Here is a 20,484-nt window from a genome sequence, read left to right on the forward strand (position 1 = left end):
AATTACATGTTTTTTATATTTTAAATTTTTTTTTTAATCATTGCCTTTCATTTTTAAATTCGAAAGCATGCCACATTGGTTTTGCAAACAAATATTTAATTTGATATTTCAATGTCACAATGTTTAAACGTTTACGAACTGTAATAAATGCGCGCGCTAGGTGGCGCAATTTATTAGTTTTACGGTTTGAAAAGTAAGACCATTTCGTAAAATAAATACTCATTCAGTTATTTAAAAAGAAACTTGCAATTAAAATCATTTTGTTTTTTACGTAGTTTAAAAATATTGGCAGACATGTGCAATGTTTGGGAAATACTGCAAATGGTTTGGTTTAAAGATTGTATTTAGCTTTATTCTGACAGATCACAGAATCCCAAGAGAAATAAATTTACCTATCCGTCGCTCCACAGAAACAATTATAAAGTCATTAATAGTTCAGTAATTGTGAGGAAAACCGATAAATCATGTAGTCGTTTGTCCAAGTCACATTAAACAGAGCCGTGTCGGAATATCAAGCTCGCGCTCTCCGTGGTGTCCTGACTTTATCTCTCCACACGATTGCGGGATTGCTGTCTTATCTTAACGAGCAATGTTCCCACGACTCCGCACTGCAAGCTATCCTGTTATCATCCACTTGTCTTATTTATGGAAGCCTGTTTTGAAGTAATGCGAACTATATAAGTGACAGAGAACGCGCGCACTTGGTCACGCGGCATTAAATAGATCAAATAATATTTCCAAAGTTATTACTGAGGGGATGTTGTTTTGTGTCACCAGCAAACAAATACAAACGGACTTGAGCAGTGAAAGAGAGAGAGAGAGAGGATAGAGCGCTCGCCTAGTTACCTCCTTTCGACCTCCTCAACTCTTAACCCCGCAGCGCGCAGCCGTCGCGCACAGAGATGCTGAGTATTTACCGAACAACTTGGAGTCTAAGCCTAAAGTCGGTGCCAGATATGTGAGTACAGCGAATTTCTCTTCTTAAGCTATTTAGGATGTTCCTCAATTTTGTATTTGTATTTGGAAAGCGCATAGGAACAAGCAGGTTTATCTTGGAGGACAAGAGGTGTGCGCGCAATGTGGGTGTTTATGGTGAATTTTGTCGCCTTGTGTGAGTTTGGGCATGGCGTGTCATGAGTGTGTGAATGAAAAAAGTGTGACGACATAGAAAGCATCACATAATGGGAGACAGAGAATGGATGGATGGAGGGAGAAAAGAGAGACACGGCAGAAGAAGGGCAGAGCTCGGCAAAGCGGTTTGAGGAGAGAGGAAAATCTAAATTAAATCGCCCTAACTATTTTTTGCATGTATTTTATTTGTATTCAGGGAGGTTAAAATCATAGGCCTCTTGGAGAAACAAATCATTGGGGACGAATTTAAAATTGCCCCTTTTTTATCGGAATTAAGTCAGCAACGAAAAGTTCATTAAACAATGAGGTAAGAGACGACAGAAATCCAAGTAGCCTACATGCGAGGAAAATATAAAATTAAAATTAATTTAAGTTATTGGATTCTGTAGGAATAAATGAATATACTTATATCAGCCTGCAATTTGAGAATTTCCGATAGTCGGCATAGGCCTATAACGCTTTAGAACCAAAACTTCTGTCCTAAAATTCTCTCAATCGAATGCGCGAGCCAGCAAATCATTGTAGGCAAAAAATTATTTATCTACCAGGCTGCTTTTTTTGCTACACGATAATTTAAAGAAATCAGTTGATTACAGTTAATGTGGATTTCTTTTCATTCTTAGTTTTTATTTATGTAGCCTAGGCTATTTTTATTATAATTATTATTATTATTTAGGTTAATTCTGAAGATCACCTGGTGAAAATATTTCTACAATTTCCCTTGCGCGTCTTTAGTTCACCGTAGTTAAACTCAATCGGGGATATGGCGAATTTAGAGTTCGGATGTCAGCAGTCATGCTCCGGCGGCGATTCCCCCGCGATGGGATTCGAGGAGGAAGATTCCGGTCATCACGGTCGGTGCAAAGCCGGGTCTCCGCCGATGCAAACTCAGCTCTCACAACAGGTCAGCCATAACTGTGCACGTGAGGCAAAATGCGAGGCCAAAATTCTGCTGTGAGAATTTTTGTCAACATTTGTTTATTATTGCATTATTATTATTAGCCTATATTATTGGTCTAGTTATTTAATTTTAAGTGGAATTATTTGTTGCACATTGGAAATTCACTAAGAAGATGGCATATTTGCAAATCAATTAATGTTTATATAACAAGCAAATAGACTTTTTTTAAGCATCACACTGCATTATTTGTTACGTAGCGTATTTAGATCATTTCTTGTTATATGTCTGTCTACAAAATGTACACGCGAATCTTTTTAATTTGCTTTCAAATTCGAATCCAGTCTCGACTATTTTCACAATTATGATTCGTATGGACTAAAAACACTGGTAAAAAAAAAACACCTACAACTTAAAACTCATTCTTTATTTAAATATCATGTTAGTATATTGTTTGCATTTGTCAGAAAAAAAAGTAGAATTTTTGTTACTATTACTATTTTTTTTATTTTTTTGACTGATCCTGGCGTGCAGGGTATGGAGGGAATCAAAGTTTATTTGCACGAGAGAGATCTGTGGGGGAAATTTCATGATATCACTACAGAGATGATCATCACCAAAGCTGGCCGGTGAGTCTCTTTTTAATTGAATTTTTTTCTACCCAACAATGTATGAAGATAGAAAATACATATTTCTTTTTATTGAATATTCCTGGATCAAAACGATTTTCAACACAAAATTCCCCAGGCAGGGAAAAGCCCCTGGAGGACAACAGTGAGAAATAGGGCACAATTTGCCATCATATTCAAACATGCTGCTGTACCAAGATTTGTTTCCCCAAAATAAATCTATTTCCATTTTGCTAGTGTTTTTAACCAAAGTGGGTCACTTTAAATAAAACTGAAAATTATAAACAATTGATTTCTCTAAATATGTGTGATACCTTGTGTCATTACATCCAATGTCTTCATGGATCAGGAAAATGTTGACAAACAAGACAATACTCCACTGTATTAATATTATTATTATTACTACCATTATTATTCAAATATTGCTTTTGGCTCTCTAATGGATCATTGATCTTTTACAGACGAATGTTTCCCAGCTACAAAGTGAAGGTAACAGGCTTAAACCCCAAAGCAAAATATATCTTACTGATGGACATTATTTCAGCCGACGAGCATCGGTATAAGTTTGCAGATAACAAATGGTAAGAAAGTAATAAATTATAATTATAAACTATAATGCTATTAAAATACATGAAGTAATAGAAAGGTAAACATTTATAAAGATGTTTGATTCTTTTTCAACAATGAATATTAACTAGGCATTTTATTAAAAAGATTTTGAGTGGTGATTGAATGTTTGTATGAAAGGTTATTGAGCTGTTGGACGTAACTGACTGAAAATGATAGGTGTAGCTAAATCAATGGAGGAATGCTAAGAGAAAGTTTTGCATAGCATAAATACTAATGAGCTCTATTGTGTGTGAAATGATGCAAGAATAATGCAATTATAAGCCTTGGTTACTGGTTAGTGAATATTGTTCAGTAAGTGGAGGATTCACACTAAGCAGAGAAACTCAACTGTCTCTGAGACAGAAGTTTATTTTGTAACCTGATCTTTTATCTCAGAATTGTGGAGCAGACAGAAAGTCCTTATCAACTCGTTTGTGTCCTATCTGCTCTGTAGGTCCATAAGTGGTAAAGCTGAGCCGGCGATTCCAGGCCGACTGTATGTGCACCCAGACTCACCGGCTTCAGGAGCTCACTGGATGAGACAGCTCGTCTCTTTCCAGAAGCTCAAACTCACCAACAACCACCTGGATCCTTTCGGACATGTCAGTGATGATGCCAGTCAAATTTGATTGGTTATTTACTGATGAACATAATTAAACTCTCCACTGGTTTACAGCTTAGTTGGATTGAACTGGACATGGAACAGGATTTCTGTGGGTCTTTAAAGGGTCTTAATTCACCTTTCCATAAAATAAGGCACTAAAAATGTCTGAAATCAGAGCAGAAAGTCTTACATTCATAAAATCAATGTTGCATGCAATGCTAAATTAATATCTTCCTCAGTATTTTCATCTTCTTTTCCAAAACAAATTTCTAAACATCCTTAAATCAAGATACATTTACTTGAGTTGCAGAATGAAGATATGATGTTGAACAAAATTAAATGAGTTCATGTTTAAAACAAGAACAAATATCTGTCAATGGGGCATGACAACTTTTTTTTTTGTTAATTTTTTATTGGCAGAACATTTTTTATTTCATCACAAACTTGCATCATTTTGATAAATTTCACAGAAAGAAGACTTCTTATCTCCTGTCATTTTGCTTCTCAAGTAAATGCATCTTGATTTAAAAATCTTTAGACATTTGCACTGAAAAACAAGACAAAAATACAGAGGAGTAACATCAGTTTCTTTGCAATGTGATCTGAAGGTATAATATGGATTGGAGCAGAGGTATTGAAATTTTATTGAAATTTTTTTTTTATTATCTTAAAAAGATCCTAAAACATCTTAAATTCACCCTCATAAACCTGCAGAAACCCTTATGTAACCATAATGTGTTGATCAGGAGATCTCTTCCTGTTATTTTCTGCAGATCATTTTAAATTCCATGCATAAATACCAGCCTCGCCTGCACATTGTGAAGGCAGACGAGAGGAACAGCTTTGGCTCCAGCAACACAAGTTTCTGCACACACTCGTTTCCTGAGACGACCTTCATCGCTGTAACATCCTACCAGAACCACACAGTAAGCAGCAAGACCCCCTATGATCACAGAAAAAATGCATACATTTGCAGAAAGCAGTAGAGTGTTCATCTTTAATCCTCTGTTTTTTTTAGATCACTCAGCTGAAGATTGAGAATAATCCATTTGCTAAAGGTTTCCGTGGAAATGACGATATCGAATTGCATCGCATGTCCCGTACACCAAGGTGGAACACACATATTTTAAACATTTATACGTATGCAAATATTTTACTTTAGTGGATCATAACAGCACTGTGAGTTTGTATGTGAGTAATGATGAATCACTAATGTATTGTATTATTTTATACATGTCCTATGTGCCTGCATGTCATTGTGTGTTGCATCTCGTAGCCACTGATGTTGTTTCAGATACATGGAGAATATATTGTCCTTTTAACTAGCAGGGTTTAGGAACAAAAGTCAAAGCTTTGTGTTGCATGTTGACAGTATTGAATGTGACACACAAGAGAGGGATATTTATAGTGTAACAATATTAAGAGCAGAGCGGCACAACACACTGTCACACAGAGAGGTCACTGAGGGGCTAATGTGTGTGTGTCTAAGTAAATGCGTTTTTGAGAGAGAGAGTGAAAAAACAGAGAGAAAGAGGAATGAGTCCGATTGGAAAGGGGGTATAGAAAAGATTTTTAGCTACTGTAATTGTCTCTTAGCTTAGAAATTTAATTAGAAACGATCAGTACTGTGCAAATGATATCCGTTACCCTTTGCCGTCCCACCGTGCCAATGCAAATCACGAGCCTCCTCTCTCTCTTTTAACACCCTGATACATCAACTCTAGTGCCAGTGTTTCGTGACTCGTCCCCTAAAAGTTCCCTGATGCATTGGGCTTCTGAAATATTCTCAATATATCTTTTGCGTCCTGTCTTTAAATGGCATTTTCCCAATTTCTCAAATATTTTCTAGGTCTCTGCTGTTGGAATCAATGTGTCTGATGCATATTTTACCCTTTATTCACAGTAAGGAGTATCCACTCGTACCACGTAGTACCGCAAGGCAGCGTGCAGCTCCACACTCTCCTGACTCCTGTCTCTCTCGGTCAGAATACACTGTGACACAAAAGCCCAGTCCTGGTTACACCTGCTCTGACATTTCAGGTACATGGTGCAAAACAAAAAGGTTGAATTTCTGTGTTATCATATTTTGATTATATTCAAGTTTTATTTACACAAATATAAATTTACAGTTACATTTTTGTGGAATTTAACTTTCTTTTTTAAATGTAAATCTTTATAGCAACTGAAAATGAAATGAAATGAAATTCAAATTAATTAAATTTAATCCAAGTTATAATTTGATTTTTATATATTTCAGTATTTCGTAATTGTATTTTTTCCTTTCTTGTAGGCTATGTTACTTGGAATTATTGTGGGCTTTTTTAAAACAATGTTCTTTTGAAGAGATTTAATAAAGTTACAAACAACAAAATTTGGTAGTACTAAGGTTTATAATTGACAGCTCATTCTCTTCTAAAATGCAACAATAATTTAAAATCTATTTGCCATTATTATCTATTTGTTTCTTTCCTGCATGCAACAACTAACCCAAACTGTGTTGAGATGTTAGATTCATGAACAAATGACTCTTATGAACTCTTTTTCAGTCAGTCACAAATATTCATGAATCAGCCTCAAACTAACACACATTTGAAACAGACTTACTCAGTCAGTGAATCGTTTAAAGCTGTTCACTGAACAAAGGTGCTCACTGAACACCAAGTTGTTTTTTTGTGTGTTTGCTTTAGCCACTGAGATCAGCAGAAACACATACTCTGTTCATAGAGTCAATTCTAAATGAACTGGCAACCGTTATCTGTTTCATAAAAAGTATTTCTGCCAGTTGGGTGAGGCAGAGGCTAAAATGTTGATTGATAATGGTTGTAACATGTCACCCAAACAAAGTTACACATATAGTGGAACGAAATGTCGTGTCTCGCAGGACCACGGTGCTACATACTAGTTAAAGATAAGATAAACATACAACAATGCAAGTATAAGAGAGAAAAAAAATATATATATACCAAATATAACAAGGAACATCATATTTTATATAATTTAAGTAGTCATAGTCTCTATTATAAACAGTTATGTAATTTGACAGAGAAGTCAGTAAATTAGGGTGTTAATTTGGAATTAACACCCTAATTTTCTGTATTGGAGGAATGAAGGAATGAAGGATTTTTCTGTATTGCTTTTTCTACATGTATTTTGCATATTATATTATATTATGTTGTAGGGTTAAAGGAACTGTCCATAAACGTAACAGATAATTTCCTGGCTGATAACTACCAGTTCCTTTTCCATTTTTCTACATTTTTTTTTCTTACAGTGTAATTTTGCTCCTGAATATTTTAGGAGCCAAAATCTCAATTATTTTTGATGTCTAGACCCTGTTCTGCATGTGACAGAGAGCACTCTGTAAACCTTTTGGCATCCTGCAGGCCATTATTAATTCAAAAGCTCTGTGGCGTCTTCTCTAAACAACCAGTTAGGTAAACCCAAAAGAAAGAGCAATTCTTTTAAGGCAAAAATCCACATTTCAGAGCAGATTTACTATGCTGATTATGCTGATGTACTAATCATCTGCTGGAATTATTGAACCAGGTTTGTGTTTCTCTCTGCAGGTGACCACACCCTCAGTGGAACCCCTCCCACTCATGACCCCACCTACCACCTCTTCACCTACCAGCTCTCTCCAGAGGCAACCCCTGTGCACAGCGCCCCCTGCAGTATGGATACCGCACAGCACCAGCCTTGCATGTATGGAAGCCCTCAGGTGGGCATGGAGGACCTCAGGTGGGCATCTTATACAGACAGCACAACTTACCAAAGCTTTTCTTCAGCTAAAGAAATGGGTGGAACTTTTGTTCCCCCCACTGACCTCTCTCAGGAACTGTATCCACAATACACCTGTGAGGTGGGTGTCCAGTCACACTGCATGATGACTGATTTCTCGCTTTATGCTTGCAATCGATCATTCAGCCAAAACAGCTGGTGCGAGGGGAGTTGAGCAAGTGTGCCTGATGTGTGTGTGTGTGTGTATGTGTGTGTGAGAGAGAGAGAGAGAGAGAGAGAGAGAGAAGAAAAAGATTGAAAAAGAGTCTGTGAATAATTGTGGTAACATACTCATAATTTTATCCTGAAATCACAAGTTTGCATCTTTTTTGCTTCACAGTCTACCTTGTTGTGAATAAGGTCTAGCAAATTAAAATAATTAAAAAATATATATATATTTTTTTCAGTTCTGCTAGATCAAAATAACAAAATAACAAATAAGAATAAAATTCAACATCAAAATTAATATAATTTGCAATATAGTATCTGCAATTCTTATTTCACATATTGGTATAAATATTTGTATGTATTTTCTTAACATTTTTATAATTTTATATATACTTTTTATAATAATATTTTACATTTGCTCATGCTTTTTGTCATCTACGTAAATTAAAATATAACAAATTAATAAAATAATAATAGTATTAAATAAATTAGATTATAATATATGTGTGTATATATATATATATATATATATATATATATATATATATATATAATATATATATATATACTGTGGAGCAAGTGGAAACTAATGGGATTTCAGGATAAAAAATAGAGATTTTAATTAAAAATAGACAAAATTTCCTCTTATTCCAAACCCTGTGATGAATGTTTGCATGTCTCTTTAGCCTTCAGTGATGTGTGTGTGAGATTTTGTGTACATGTGTATCAAATATCTTCTGGTAAAGATGTGTGAATCTCTGTTACCATTACTAGTTTTTTTTCATCCAGATACAACCACACCAGGAATTTATAAAAGGGGAATAAAGTTAAGGAGGTGGGTTGCTTCATGTTCAGAATCTGTGAAACTTTAGGGAGAAACTATTTCACTTTGGCAATGCTGATGTACAAACACTAACACACCCAAATGCAAGAAAGTGCCAGATTTAAAACTCTTAAACCTCCTGTCATACATTGTCTAGCTTCAGATGGAGGTCCTTTATTTTGTTTATTCTTACTCTATTCTGATGAGAGAAGGGAATGCTGGGTACTGCACGTGTCACAGTCCGTTAAGAGAGCAGTGATGTTACCAATCCTGTCATGGCCCAAGGCAAGAGATACAGAGAGAGAGAGACAGAGAGGAGGGGAGGCATCAGCTGGACATTTATTTATAGACACACCATGCAATAAGAATTTCATGAGTGAAACATGGTCATTTTAAAGAAAACTTTTAATGTTGTGAAATTCATGTTTCGATTATTTATAATGATGAACTATTTATTGATTTTGAGTTCACAATTTGTGTTTGTTGATATTTATTTGTAAAGCGTTTTTAAATTTATTGAGCAGTTTGCTTTACCCAGACAAATGTAAAGTTTCTGTGTTTTGTGAAGGTGTTTTCTGAAACTTGTTTGAATATGAAGCTGAAATAAAATGTTCATCCACAGCAATGTCTTTTGTGTTGATATGACATAGTTCATAGATTTTGATATTTTGTGTGGAAGTTATGCAGTATATGTGTATGTGTGCATGCATACACGTATGACAACAGTTTAGTAGTGTGTGTGTGTGTGTGTGTGTGTGTGTGTGTGTGTGCCTTAGAGCTGTAGTTTCACACATTGCGTAAGATTTTGAGCTGTTACAGGGAAACAGAGAGAGGGAGAGATATCAGAAGTTTGTCTTCACATAAATGACTGGAAAGTTCTTTAGGGGAAAACAATTTTTCATCTAAAGGCCAGGAAATTTTTATACACTTTAACAATGCTTTCTGCTTGGAGGAAAATAATGCAGTTCTATTATGTCCCTTTTAGCAGTTTATATACTATAATTTCCATAAATGATTGAGATTTTGAAATGACATTCATAATTATTACATCACTATCAATAAATTCCTCTGCCTCTTCTCAGCGGAACAGTTTTGGGTGGCTCCTATTGATGTTCTCTTTCAGATGGAAATCTGAACCCAAATCGAGTCTTTAAAAAGCCTCTGACCCTGACTGGATTTCCCGGTCCAGCGAAGCACTTATTTACTGCTAATTAAGTGATCTGAGCTCATTTTCTCAAACCTAATGGCATCATCCAGCTCCTCCAGGAAACACGCCACAGCCCCCAGTACACTCTGGTAAACGTGCATGGTCCAATAAGGGCCCTTTTACCTCCCTGACATTAGCCAGTAATGCTATTAACCCGTTCATCGTTAAGATGCCCACTTAAGCAAAATGCGAAAGCGAAAGATACCCACTTAAGCGAATTTATTGCGCAGTGGGAAGAGATCGAAAATCTTAACGTTAAGTAGGAGTGCAGCTCACAACTAATCTATGTATTCATAATTGTTTCTCTTTATTCCAAGCTTTGACCTGAAGAAACTTTATCAGCTTTTTGATACCCAGCTATGTGTGTGTTTTGATTTCAGCACTGGCTGGAGTTAATTTCATCTGTTTTTTATTACATGTGGTGTTTGTGCTTTTCATGAGGTAATGCGTTCCAAACCTTGTTGAAAACATGAAAACAAATGTTTTAAATAATAGGGGGTATTATAATTTTTTTTTGAAAGAAAGAAATTAATACTTTTATTAAGTGTCAGTAAAGACATTTATTTTTTCATTCAAACAAATGCTGTTCTTTTAAACTTTTTAATCATCATCTTGTGACACTGAACACTGCAGTAATTGCTGCTGATAATTCAGCTTTGCCATCACAAGAATAAATTATATTTTAAACTACATTAAAACAGTAAACAATTAAAAACTCTAATAATATTTCACACTATTTTATCATCATTTTGATCAAATAAATGCAGCCTTATGCAGCAGTGAGCATATGAGAACAAATCTCACCAACCCTAAACTTTTAAATGGTAGACTCATAATGGAGTTCAGTAGAAGTTCAGCAGGCACTGTAACTGAAGTGAATTGAAAACAATATTATTCTTTATCTTCAGATTTGTACAATAAATTAGACATCTGACCCCAAATTTAAATTTTAATGTATAAATGTATTTTTTATATGAAATCAAAAAAATCTGCTTAAATGTTTAAAGATAATATATATATATTTGACAGAAAGCGAGAGAGAAATAGTCACCGTAGTCAGCAGTTGTCAATAATCAGCACCAAATACCAGCAGCCATAGATATCAAGAGTGGGTCAGTGCATGTGTGTGTGTTTGTATCTGCTGCTTAGTGGACCAGAAAACACTCATAAGCCCCTCCCCCAACATTTCATCCTAAGAAGACTGTTCCCTATGGAGACCTCATAATCCTCAAAGTCAAAGCCTGCAGACAAACACAGACAGAAAAGACCTCAGCAGACTCTTCAAAAGCATTACATCTTTAGTGTGTTTTAGTTGTAAATCAGCAACTAAATCAAAAAGCAGCATGCACTCATGCTACCTGGTAAAATACTATTATTTCTGTTGTGCACTATTAATAATGTATCATTTAAAGTTTAGTATTAATGAATGTATTTAATCCACCAAAAAACCTGATCACGTTTTTATTGATTTTGATATTCACGTTACAGTGTCTGATATAATTCAGTGATCAGAAACATACAGATGACCCACAGGCACACAAGAGTGAGGACAAGAGTTGGGCTAAACTAATGTTTACTAACGGCACACTGGCACTGTGGAGGTGAACGGGCCACCCCCGATGCCCCCCACCCAGCGCACCCCACCTCCAAATGTTCTGGGGCAGTGTGCTTCGGCAACAAGGAGCCACTGTCACTATCCATTAGCCAAAGAGCCCTAATCCCTCCACGCAAAACTGCCATAATGATATCACTAACCACGAGTGGCACCGCCGGTCATGCAGTGTCTGCATATGAGTGTGTTTGTGTGTGTGTGTGTGTGTGTGTATGTACGACCTAATGTCCACAGCTTGACCTTTCACAAACACTTGTTTCACTAATCTGAACCTTTTTTAAAATGCCTTCCCACATCTTGAATGTCTGCTTGAATATAGTTCGAGCAAAATGAGATGTTTGGCCTCCTTCGTGACCTCAAAGGGAATATTGTTTTTGAATGACTGTTTCATAATCAAATTAGAAACTTTTGAAAACATTAGTTTTGTCCTCCGTAATGATATTATGTTCTTATATTAATCAGATGTTGAAACCTTCTGCATGTTAATTGTAGATCATTTTAATTCATATTAATGGCATATTTTATATATGCAAATGGACAAAAGTTGAAAATTGTTGTACAATTGTTTTTGGAAGAAATATCTCGTGCTGCATTTAAGCTGCATTTATTTGATAAAAAATACAGTAAAAAAAAAAAAAAGTGAAATACTGTTATAATGTAAGAGAACTGTTTTCTTTTTCTGTATATTTAAAATATAATTTAGTGATGCAAAGCTGCCATTGATTCAGTCTTCAATGTCACATGATCTTTCAGAAATCATTCTAATATGCTGATTTGAGGCTTAAGTATTATCATTTATTATTTATGCTCAGTTATTATTATTATTAATAATGGTTCCTAATAGTATTTCTGTTAAAAACAGTTTTTGTTACTTAATACACCGTCATGTTTGTTTTCTTTGATGAAAAGAAAGTAAAAAAAACTGTATTTATTATAAATGTATTGTTTTCTGTCACTTTTCATCCATTTAATTGCTGAATAAAAGTATTTAATCTTTCTTTCTTTCTTTCAACCTAACATTTGAATGGTATAGTGTATCAGGGTTTCCACAATAAATAAATAAATAATAATAATTTAAGCAGGAAAAACTGTTTTCAGCATTGCTAATAATAAGAAATGTTTATTGAGTAGCAAATCAGCATAGAATGATTTGTGAAGGATCAGGAGACACTGAAGACTGGAGTAATGATGCTGAAAATTCAGCTTTCAGGAAAAACATATATTTAGATATAAAACAGTTTTTAATCTGATGAGATTTCAAAATATTAGTGTTTTTACTGTATTTTTCATCAAATAAATGCTATTGGTGAGCATAAGTTACGGTACTTATTTTTTTTTCAAAAACATAAAAAAAAACATCTTATTACAAACATTTTGACCCATAGCTTTAAACTGACTCACTCTCATGCTGTTTAAAACTTGCATGACTTCTGTGTTCTGCTAAAGAAATGAAGATATTCAAGTTTGGAACGATGTGAAAGTGAGAAAATTCTGTCAGAGTTAAAATTTTTGGCTGAACAATGGCTTTTATTCAAGCCCTGCATCACCTGTAACTGTTTTACCATTAGTCTCCCCCTTTCTTTTATCCGTCTCTCTTTCGTTCTCTCTCTCCCCAGCATTCGTGTACAATATTGTTTACTCCCCATGAGCAAACCCTCTTTTTGCAACACTAAACGGTGCATTACAACTATCAAACAAACAAACAAATGCTCCCTGACCCTAGCCCAGCAGGACAGCTGCGGTGTCTTATCACTTATCAAGAACGTTAAGCAATGGTAAACATCATCCTGAACATTGAGTGGCTCTCCGGGTTACTCACTCACCTCTGTTATGCTCTTGAATAATGAATTTCGCCTGTGCTTGTTCAGTGTTCAATCATGTGTGAACACAATAGAGAGACACACAGACCTGATGCCACTGAACAGCATGCTGAAAGATGGGGTTGCAATTCTTTTCTTTCTTTCTTTCTGAGATTTGAGGTCAGTGAAAGGGTCAAGACTAAAGGGATCCCTGCCTTCAGTCCATAGGATCAGATTTTCTCAGGTCTCTCTCAGTGAAAGATTCAATAGTTTTTATATTATTTTGCACATGGATTTTTTATTAAAATTGCAATCCTAAATGAAAAGTCACAAAGCAAGATTATTGCTATTGCATACACTTAAGACAAAAAAAGAGACATATTTTTTGTACAGAATCCAAAAATAATAACCAAACTGAACAAATGTCTACTGTGGGGGGTGGGGCATAGTAAGATTCTTCTCTTTTCAGTTTTGGACATTTACATGGGTGTTAAAAAATAATTTCCTCTAATTCTACACTACACAGAAGCCTTTATGGCCCTAATGCATTAGGTGAGAAGGTGACAGGAGACGGAATCATGTTTATGAAAGATAAATGAAGGTCTGGACACATGCACGAAAACAAAAAGGAATAAAAAAACACATAAAAACACTTAACGTATTTGAATTTATATTATCAAGTCCATTAAGCAGCGTAAAAAAATGTTCTCACGTTCTTATTCCAGTGGAATTATTCATTAAACAGCAAAAAATGCATATTAAATTCTAATGATGTAGACAACAAAGTGCATTTTGGCACGATCTGAAGCGAAAAAGACATTTAACAGGCTTCTTTACAGAATATGCTTCATAGCGTGCATTTGAGTGCGCTTCAGTGCGTAGGAACTGATGATTGTGTGCTACTGATCCATACACCAAAAATGGTTATAAGGCTAGATTTATAATAATAATAATAATAAGTTCACCCAGCAGCATTATTCATCAATACGTCAATAAACTGAAAGGTAATTTTGGGGCATTTCCTGAAGTATTTAACTCGGTGTCATTAAAGCAGCAGTCTTTAGTGATCTAAGAAATGTAATCTGCCACTGGAGGGCAACAAAGGAAAGAGCTTTGCTTTTTTGTTTCTGTGGAAACGACACGAGCGCAGAAAGTTTGTCTACAGCGAGCGGCGCGTTTGAGTTTGCGGGGTTCGAAAAGATGAATTTGAATTTGGAAGCTTACTTTCAGTCGATTTTCGAAGAACGACTCAGATTGTAAGTATAGGCATTATCATTTATTACACCAGTGTTTTTTCTTTAACCATTAATGTGCCGTCGTTATGGCCATTGAAATGTGATTTCAGAGTCGCAGAGGTGCAGATAAGCATTGTTTGGGCGCACAGAGATGGTTCAGAGTGAATTGCATTTATTCAGAAATTGTTGAAAATTTCAGAAATAAGGCCGAGCAGGATTTGGCGGATTTGAGTGTAAGTGCAATGAGGCTTGTGGAGGCGCGCGAGGAGTGCACCAGCGTGACCAGGGCACTGGAAGCTCAAAAAGAGGTGGTGAAAAAAATACGTTTCAGCTATTTACATTTTCAGTTATTTATTTACATATTTAAAATGTACTTTTTAGATGTTCCAGTTAGTTTTTCTTGCTTTATGTGTGCTGTTGTCAGGAGATGCAGATGCAGCAGGAGAATTTAAGAGAGAGAGACGAAAACATTAAGAAAGAAGAGGAGAAACTGAAGAAATCCATACTGAAATATAATACGTTTTTGCAAGTAATGCAGCATTCCGAAACAACTACATGGATATGAATGGATAATGTGTTAAATGGACTTGTATTTCTTTCCCTCAAGGAAAATTATGCCAGACGGTTGCGTGCCATAAAGAAAGCAGAAGCAGCGAGAGCTCAAATCAGACCGAAAGAAGTAGAGATTCAGAAGCTAAAGGCAGAGAACGACACCCTGCTGGCACGAAAAGAGTTACTGGAGGATCGTGTTTGAAAGGGCATGTGCTACCAAGAGTTCCTGGAGAGAGCCGCAAAAATGTCTGGAAAGGTAGTTGCACTATTAGTTGGTAGTCTACTGCTGTTATGTCTGGAAAGGGAACAGGTAAACAACTCGGAGAAACTGTCAAGGTTTTTCCCTGGTCTCACATGCCTCATTTGGCTGAAGAGTGAGACTTTTCATACTTTCAGAGTTTGCAGAGTTATTTGAACTAGAGACTGGAAAGGGCAGAGGCGGTTTTTCTTACAGATATGAATGGGAGGATATGGAAAGCCGTACACAGAGAGAGTTAAAAAATGTTGATAGAGACATTGCGATGCTCAGTACATCAGCTATGGGAATGGAAGTGCCAGCTTACAGTTTACGCAAGGTTTTTGTCCATCATTTGAGATGAAGTAGCACAATTTTTGATAATGTATTAGTCAAAAACAAATATGCAGATTACAGTCTTTCCACATTCATGCTATACTTGCATGACTTGAAGTAGCTGCCTGAAGGGCATTAAATATATGGGTGCCAAATGAACTGACATGCTTGCCTTAAAGGGATAGTTCACCCAAAAATGTTGTTCCGAACTCGTAAGACCTTTGTTCATCTTCAGAACTCAAATTAAGATATTTTTTATGAAATCCGAGAGCTTTTCTGACCCTCCATAGACAGCAAGGGTCCTACCATGATCAAGGCACAGAAACGTAGTAAGGACATCATTAAAACTGTCCATATGACATAAGTGATTCAACCGTAATTTTATGAAGCTACAAGAAAACTTTTTGTGCACAAAGAAAACTAAAATAATGACTTTATTCAACAATTCTTATCCTCCGCATCACCCTGGCGCCATTTTGGAGAGTATCCTGACGCATGCATGTGCTGTTTATCTGAAAGTAAACAAGGTGCAGCACATGCGTGTTCGAAATCAGCAGAACCACACGCATGCGTTGTTTATATGCAGGAAAAGCACGCACATGCATCGTGATACTCCCCAAAATCACGCCAGGGTGATGCAGAGAAGAACTGTTGAATAAAGTCCTTATTTTTGTTTTCTTTGCACACAAAAGGTATTCTCGTAGCTTCATAAAATCACAGTTGAACCACTGATGTCGCATTTACCTTTCTGTTCCTTGATCGTGGTAGAACTCTTGCTGTCTATGGAGGGTCAGAAAGCTCTCGTATTTCATAACAAATATCTTAATTTGTGTTCTGAAGATGAACGGGGTCTTACAGGGTTTGGAACAACATGAGGGTGAGTAATTAATGACAGAATTTTAATTTTTGTGTGAACTATTCCTTTAAAGCACCTGATTTCCTATTCTCCATCAAGTGTAACTGCCAATGGACATTTTGGATCAGTCTTATTCTGTGTGGTTTCATTTTCTGTTTTCTGAATGATGAAGCAAATGGGGTAACAGAATGGATGACCTTCTCAAATGTACATTATATAGGTTCTACCTGTTTCAGTATCTAAAATTTTGTATAGTAATATTATACTTTTCTTCTGTTTTCCTCCTTTTTATTGACATTTGAGTTTGAGAACATTGGTAAAGTCACACATTACAGGAAAGTCTCTGTGGACACCTTCAAGCAGTTGGAAATGGTGAATAATTCAAAAATACTTCTGGCAACCTTGAATGAATCATTTGTTGTTATGATTTTTAAAACTAAAATGAGCTACAGTAACGTTCTAAAAGGTCATCACAAAGCAATGTGTGGTAAAATGTAACGGGCAAGCTTACGTTTTTTCAAAACTGCTTCGGTGAAGAACTCATGTTTTTGTCATTTTCCCTCCAGATTCAGAAATATTTTCAGCTGATGAGAGTTATAGATGATAAACTGAAGTTCAACATTATGGCAAGGCCGAATCGAAATGAAGAGAATGACAGCAGAGATTAAGACCCAATCTCTGAAGATGTATATCCACTGAAAATGGACAGATGTGCCTAAACTATATAAAAATCATCATCTGCCCACCCTTGAGGATTTTACAGGATTGTGCACTGGGGTGGGAGGGACACCAGGAATATTGTCCAGGGACATGGAGATTAAAAGTATGTTTAATTAAAAATGTTTCCTCTTTAATAATCAGTGAAATAGTATTATTGGATTCAGATATGTGAAATATCAAAACATTATCATTGGATTCAGACATGTCTTCATTTCTTCCTCTATATCATGTGTAGGCAGCAGTTTTCAGGTTTCAGATGCAGCCAGTGTTTCTATAAGCTGCAATACACTACACAACTTTCAAAAGAAAACAAGACATCGTACACTTGCAAATAAAACAACAGATCAGCTCAAAATATCAAATGTGTGATATCCTCCTACTGGATGGAATCTGTGCCCATTAAACACCATGCAATGTTTTGTGAAATCTGTCAACTCTAACTGGCCAAAATCTGCAGACTTGTTCTGACTTTTGGCAGCTAGCATCGAATCCCTTAGACTGACAAATCAGGGCAAATATCTGGTCAAAAACTGCAGTGTATTCCAGAGGAGTGGGAACACTTGAATGCTTCATGAGTCTCGCAGTCACAGTGGGTTTTTTCAATTTTATTTATCTAATAACATAAATAATGTTGATAACTTTGCACTGTGTTCGTGTCTTGCTTTCTTTCATTTCCCTTTTTTCCCCTTTCCTTTCTTCCCTTTCTTGGGCTTTGCGATGCCCTTCATGGCCTTGCGTACACGAAAGCCTCTCCAGTGGGCCTGAATGACAGTGGCAGCTTGGCTCTGCATCTCTCTTTCTCTGTCCTGTTGTTCCCTCTGCTTCTGAGCCTCCTGTCGCTCCTCCATAATCTGGGAGTACTCCAGGTCCAGAACTGCAGAATGTTCCTCCAGCGCTCTCAGCTCTGCCATGTCTGCTTCATACATGCGTGTCATTTCCTCCAGTTCTGTCTAGTCACACGTATAGACATACAAAATCAAATGCACGTGCATAAAGACAACAACATTTACATTTTTAAATACATTTACACATTGACAATTAATTGAGAAGTAATTTGAGTGTTCTGGTCACACACATCAAATCTGTAAGTTTCTTGTTTGTGTTGATGTATTTGTTATTAAATCATGAAGATGGGGTGTGACATTGAATAAATGTAATTTATTCCTGTGATGGCAAAGCTGAATTTTCAACATAAATCATCATTCTAATATATTGATTTGGTGCTCAAGATGCTTTTCACATCATTATATTTTTTTGTGTAATCTATCATACTTTTTTTGTGTGATGAATAAAGAACAGCAGTTTTTTGTAACAATGTCTTTGCTGTCACTTTTGTTCAATTGAGTGCTTTTTTTTCAAGAATAATTATCTTTAAAAAATCATACTCACACCAAATGTTTGAACGGTATCTGCAAATACATCTGAAAATGAGACCATCAACATCACTAAATGTCAGATTAATGTCTACCTGTTTCTCCCCAATTTCAGTATCATATTTCTGGATCCAGTTCTCAATCTCGGTTTCCTCCTTGTATTTTTTCTGCAAATCCAAACCAGCAACATTTACAACAAAATGTCTATACCCATGCACACTATTTTAATGAATGACACTTCAATGTGCATAAATGCACCTTTCGTAGTGTCAGTTCTCTCTCTCTGTCCTCTGCGGTCACATTATTGAGCTGAGCTGTCAGTTGACTGGCCTCCTGCTGCAAACGAGCTCTCTTCCCCTCTGAAGTTTTTGTGTCTGACTGACTCTGTTTCTCAGCGTCCTGTTGAGTTCGGACGATGAAGTCCTCCAAACCTTTTTCCATCTGATGCAGTGAGCTTCTCAGCTGGTGCACTTTATTATTCAACGTGGAGATCTAAATTGAAGCGAGAGTCAGACAGAGAGAATGAACGCATTGAAAGTATTTTGAAGAACTCTTTTTTTTTTTGTTTCTCATGCTGCTAACCTCTGTATCCTTTTCCTTTATTGCACTGGCAACCTCTTTTTCCAGTGAGTCTATCAGCTCCTGGTTGGCAGAGTGACGTAGACTGACTTCAAACATCATCTCTCTGCGTTCTCTCTCCTCTGCAGGTGTAGTGAGAAGCCTCTCCAAAACAATTTCTCTCAACTCACACAGGCCAGCTTTCAGTTTCTGAGACTCCATCTCTCCCCCTGTGTTGGGTTCTATGCCTTTTAGCACCTCCCTTGTGGTCGGAGCTGCCTTAAGTAGCCGCATAATGTTACGAAAGGAGTCCTGAACTGCTTTTGTTGATTCACCTAATTGTTCCTTTCGTTCACTTTGCTCAAAGCTCGAATCAAGCACCATAGCTTGGTATGTTTCCCCAAGCCTCTGGTGCTCTTTCAGGGCATGGACCACCTCCTCTCCAAGACTCTGGGAAAGTGCTTCTGGAGAGCTCAGCAAAGTGGGTAGAAGAGAGACTATCTCCATCTGATGAATGCACTCATCTAGTACCCCAAATATAAGCTTTGCTTCCAGAGATGACAGTGTCTTCCTGGAGGGGTTGATGCTCTTTAAGTAGTCTGCTTTAGTTTTGTTTGGAAGGGTGGCTGCATCTGATAGTCTGTCTTCAGGAGGGACGGCATCTGATTTTGAGCCCATCATTAGAGGTTTCTTTGTGAGAGAAAACTATACAGACATCAAATCATTTTTTAAACATTTAAGAGGAGAAAATGTCTTTGAAAGACGTATGCTATTTAAATACACAAGGGAGGAGATATAAGAGTCTGAATCCATAAAGTTACTTAAAATACATTAAAATGCAATTCATACAAAAACGATTTTTAAAAAATATCTTTGTAGGGAATTGTAACTTTTTTGTTCAACAAAATGCATTAAACCAATATGATTACAAAGCTTACATTTGTTGTAAACTAGATTTTTAAAAAGATCGATTCATTGCTGAGAAAGAAACACTTAGCGCTTAACATTTAAATGTCTAAATAACTCATAAACAATAACCATTTTGCTCTCCCTGGACATGTTGTACATTACCGTGTTATTATTCTTGTTTGTAGAAATCTGTAGCATGTAGTTATGTGTACCAGTTGCTGTGACAACCGGTGGCATGCCATTATGATCCCAGTTCCTTCCCACTCTAGCAACAAACAAAATAAGAAATCTCATTCGTGATTTACTTACACATGTATATAGATAAATTTCCCTTGCATGTATTTCATAAACCTCATATTATCACTGAATGTCTTAATGCGTTTGGCATGAAACTCATTTTCACTCCGTGGCTTTTATTATGACACTTCAGCTGTTCCATCACTGCGGCCAAAA

At 36.3% G+C, this 20,484-nt stretch overlaps 3 protein-coding genes across 5 annotated transcripts; 2 read left to right on the forward strand and 1 right to left on the reverse strand.

Moving 5' to 3' along the window:
* The first annotated feature begins 686 nt into the window (after window positions 1–686).
* Window positions 687–18,501, forward strand: LOC306871863 (coiled-coil domain-containing protein 42 homolog). Of its 2 annotated transcripts, none has more exons than XM_079420072.1 (6): window positions 687–958; window positions 14,692–14,800; window positions 14,917–15,021; window positions 15,100–15,300; window positions 16,775–16,843; window positions 17,038–18,501. In XM_079420072.1, exons 1-4 carry the CDS (start codon window positions 903–905, stop codon window positions 15,244–15,246), a joined length of 417 nt encoding a protein of 138 aa, XP_079276198.1. In that variant the 5' UTR covers window positions 687–902; the 3' UTR covers window positions 15,247–15,300; window positions 16,775–16,843; window positions 17,038–18,501. The 2 variants fall into 2 exon arrangements, with proteins under 2 accessions (XP_079276198.1, XP_079276197.1); XM_079420071.1 differs by lacking the exon at window positions 687–958 and adding an exon at window positions 14,387–14,513.
* LOC306871862 (T-box transcription factor TBX5-like) lies at window positions 1,206–7,894 on the forward strand. Its single transcript, XM_079420070.1, has 8 exons — window positions 1,206–2,035; window positions 2,564–2,658; window positions 3,120–3,239; window positions 3,722–3,869; window positions 4,645–4,797; window positions 4,890–4,981; window positions 5,775–5,911; window positions 7,438–7,894. Exons 1-8 carry the CDS (start codon window positions 1,895–1,897, stop codon window positions 7,821–7,823), a joined length of 1,272 nt encoding a protein of 423 aa, XP_079276196.1. The 5' UTR covers window positions 1,206–1,894; the 3' UTR covers window positions 7,824–7,894.
* On the reverse strand, window positions 16,765–20,480 carry LOC306871861 (dynein regulatory complex protein 10-like). 2 transcript variants are annotated; one of them, XM_079420068.1, is made up of 6 exons: window positions 20,383–20,480; window positions 20,194–20,296; window positions 19,147–19,827; window positions 18,823–19,056; window positions 18,660–18,731; window positions 16,765–18,141 (listed from the first exon to the last, which is right to left on the reverse strand). In XM_079420068.1, the coding sequence occupies exons 1-6, from the start codon at window positions 20,385–20,387 to the stop codon at window positions 17,860–17,862; spliced, it is 1,377 nt and encodes a 458-aa protein (XP_079276194.1). In that variant the 5' UTR covers window positions 20,388–20,480; the 3' UTR covers window positions 16,765–17,859. The 2 variants fall into 2 exon arrangements, with proteins under 2 accessions (XP_079276194.1, XP_079276195.1); XM_079420069.1 differs by lacking the exon at window positions 20,383–20,480 and having other exon boundaries at window positions 19,147–19,812; window positions 20,194–20,290.
* Window positions 20,481–20,484: the final 4 nt, after the last annotated feature.

This window comes from Barbus barbus, assembly GCF_936440315.1.
Source record: "Barbus barbus genome assembly, chromosome: 6".
In the NCBI taxonomy this organism is placed as follows: Eukaryota; Metazoa; Chordata; class Actinopteri; order Cypriniformes; family Cyprinidae; genus Barbus; species Barbus barbus.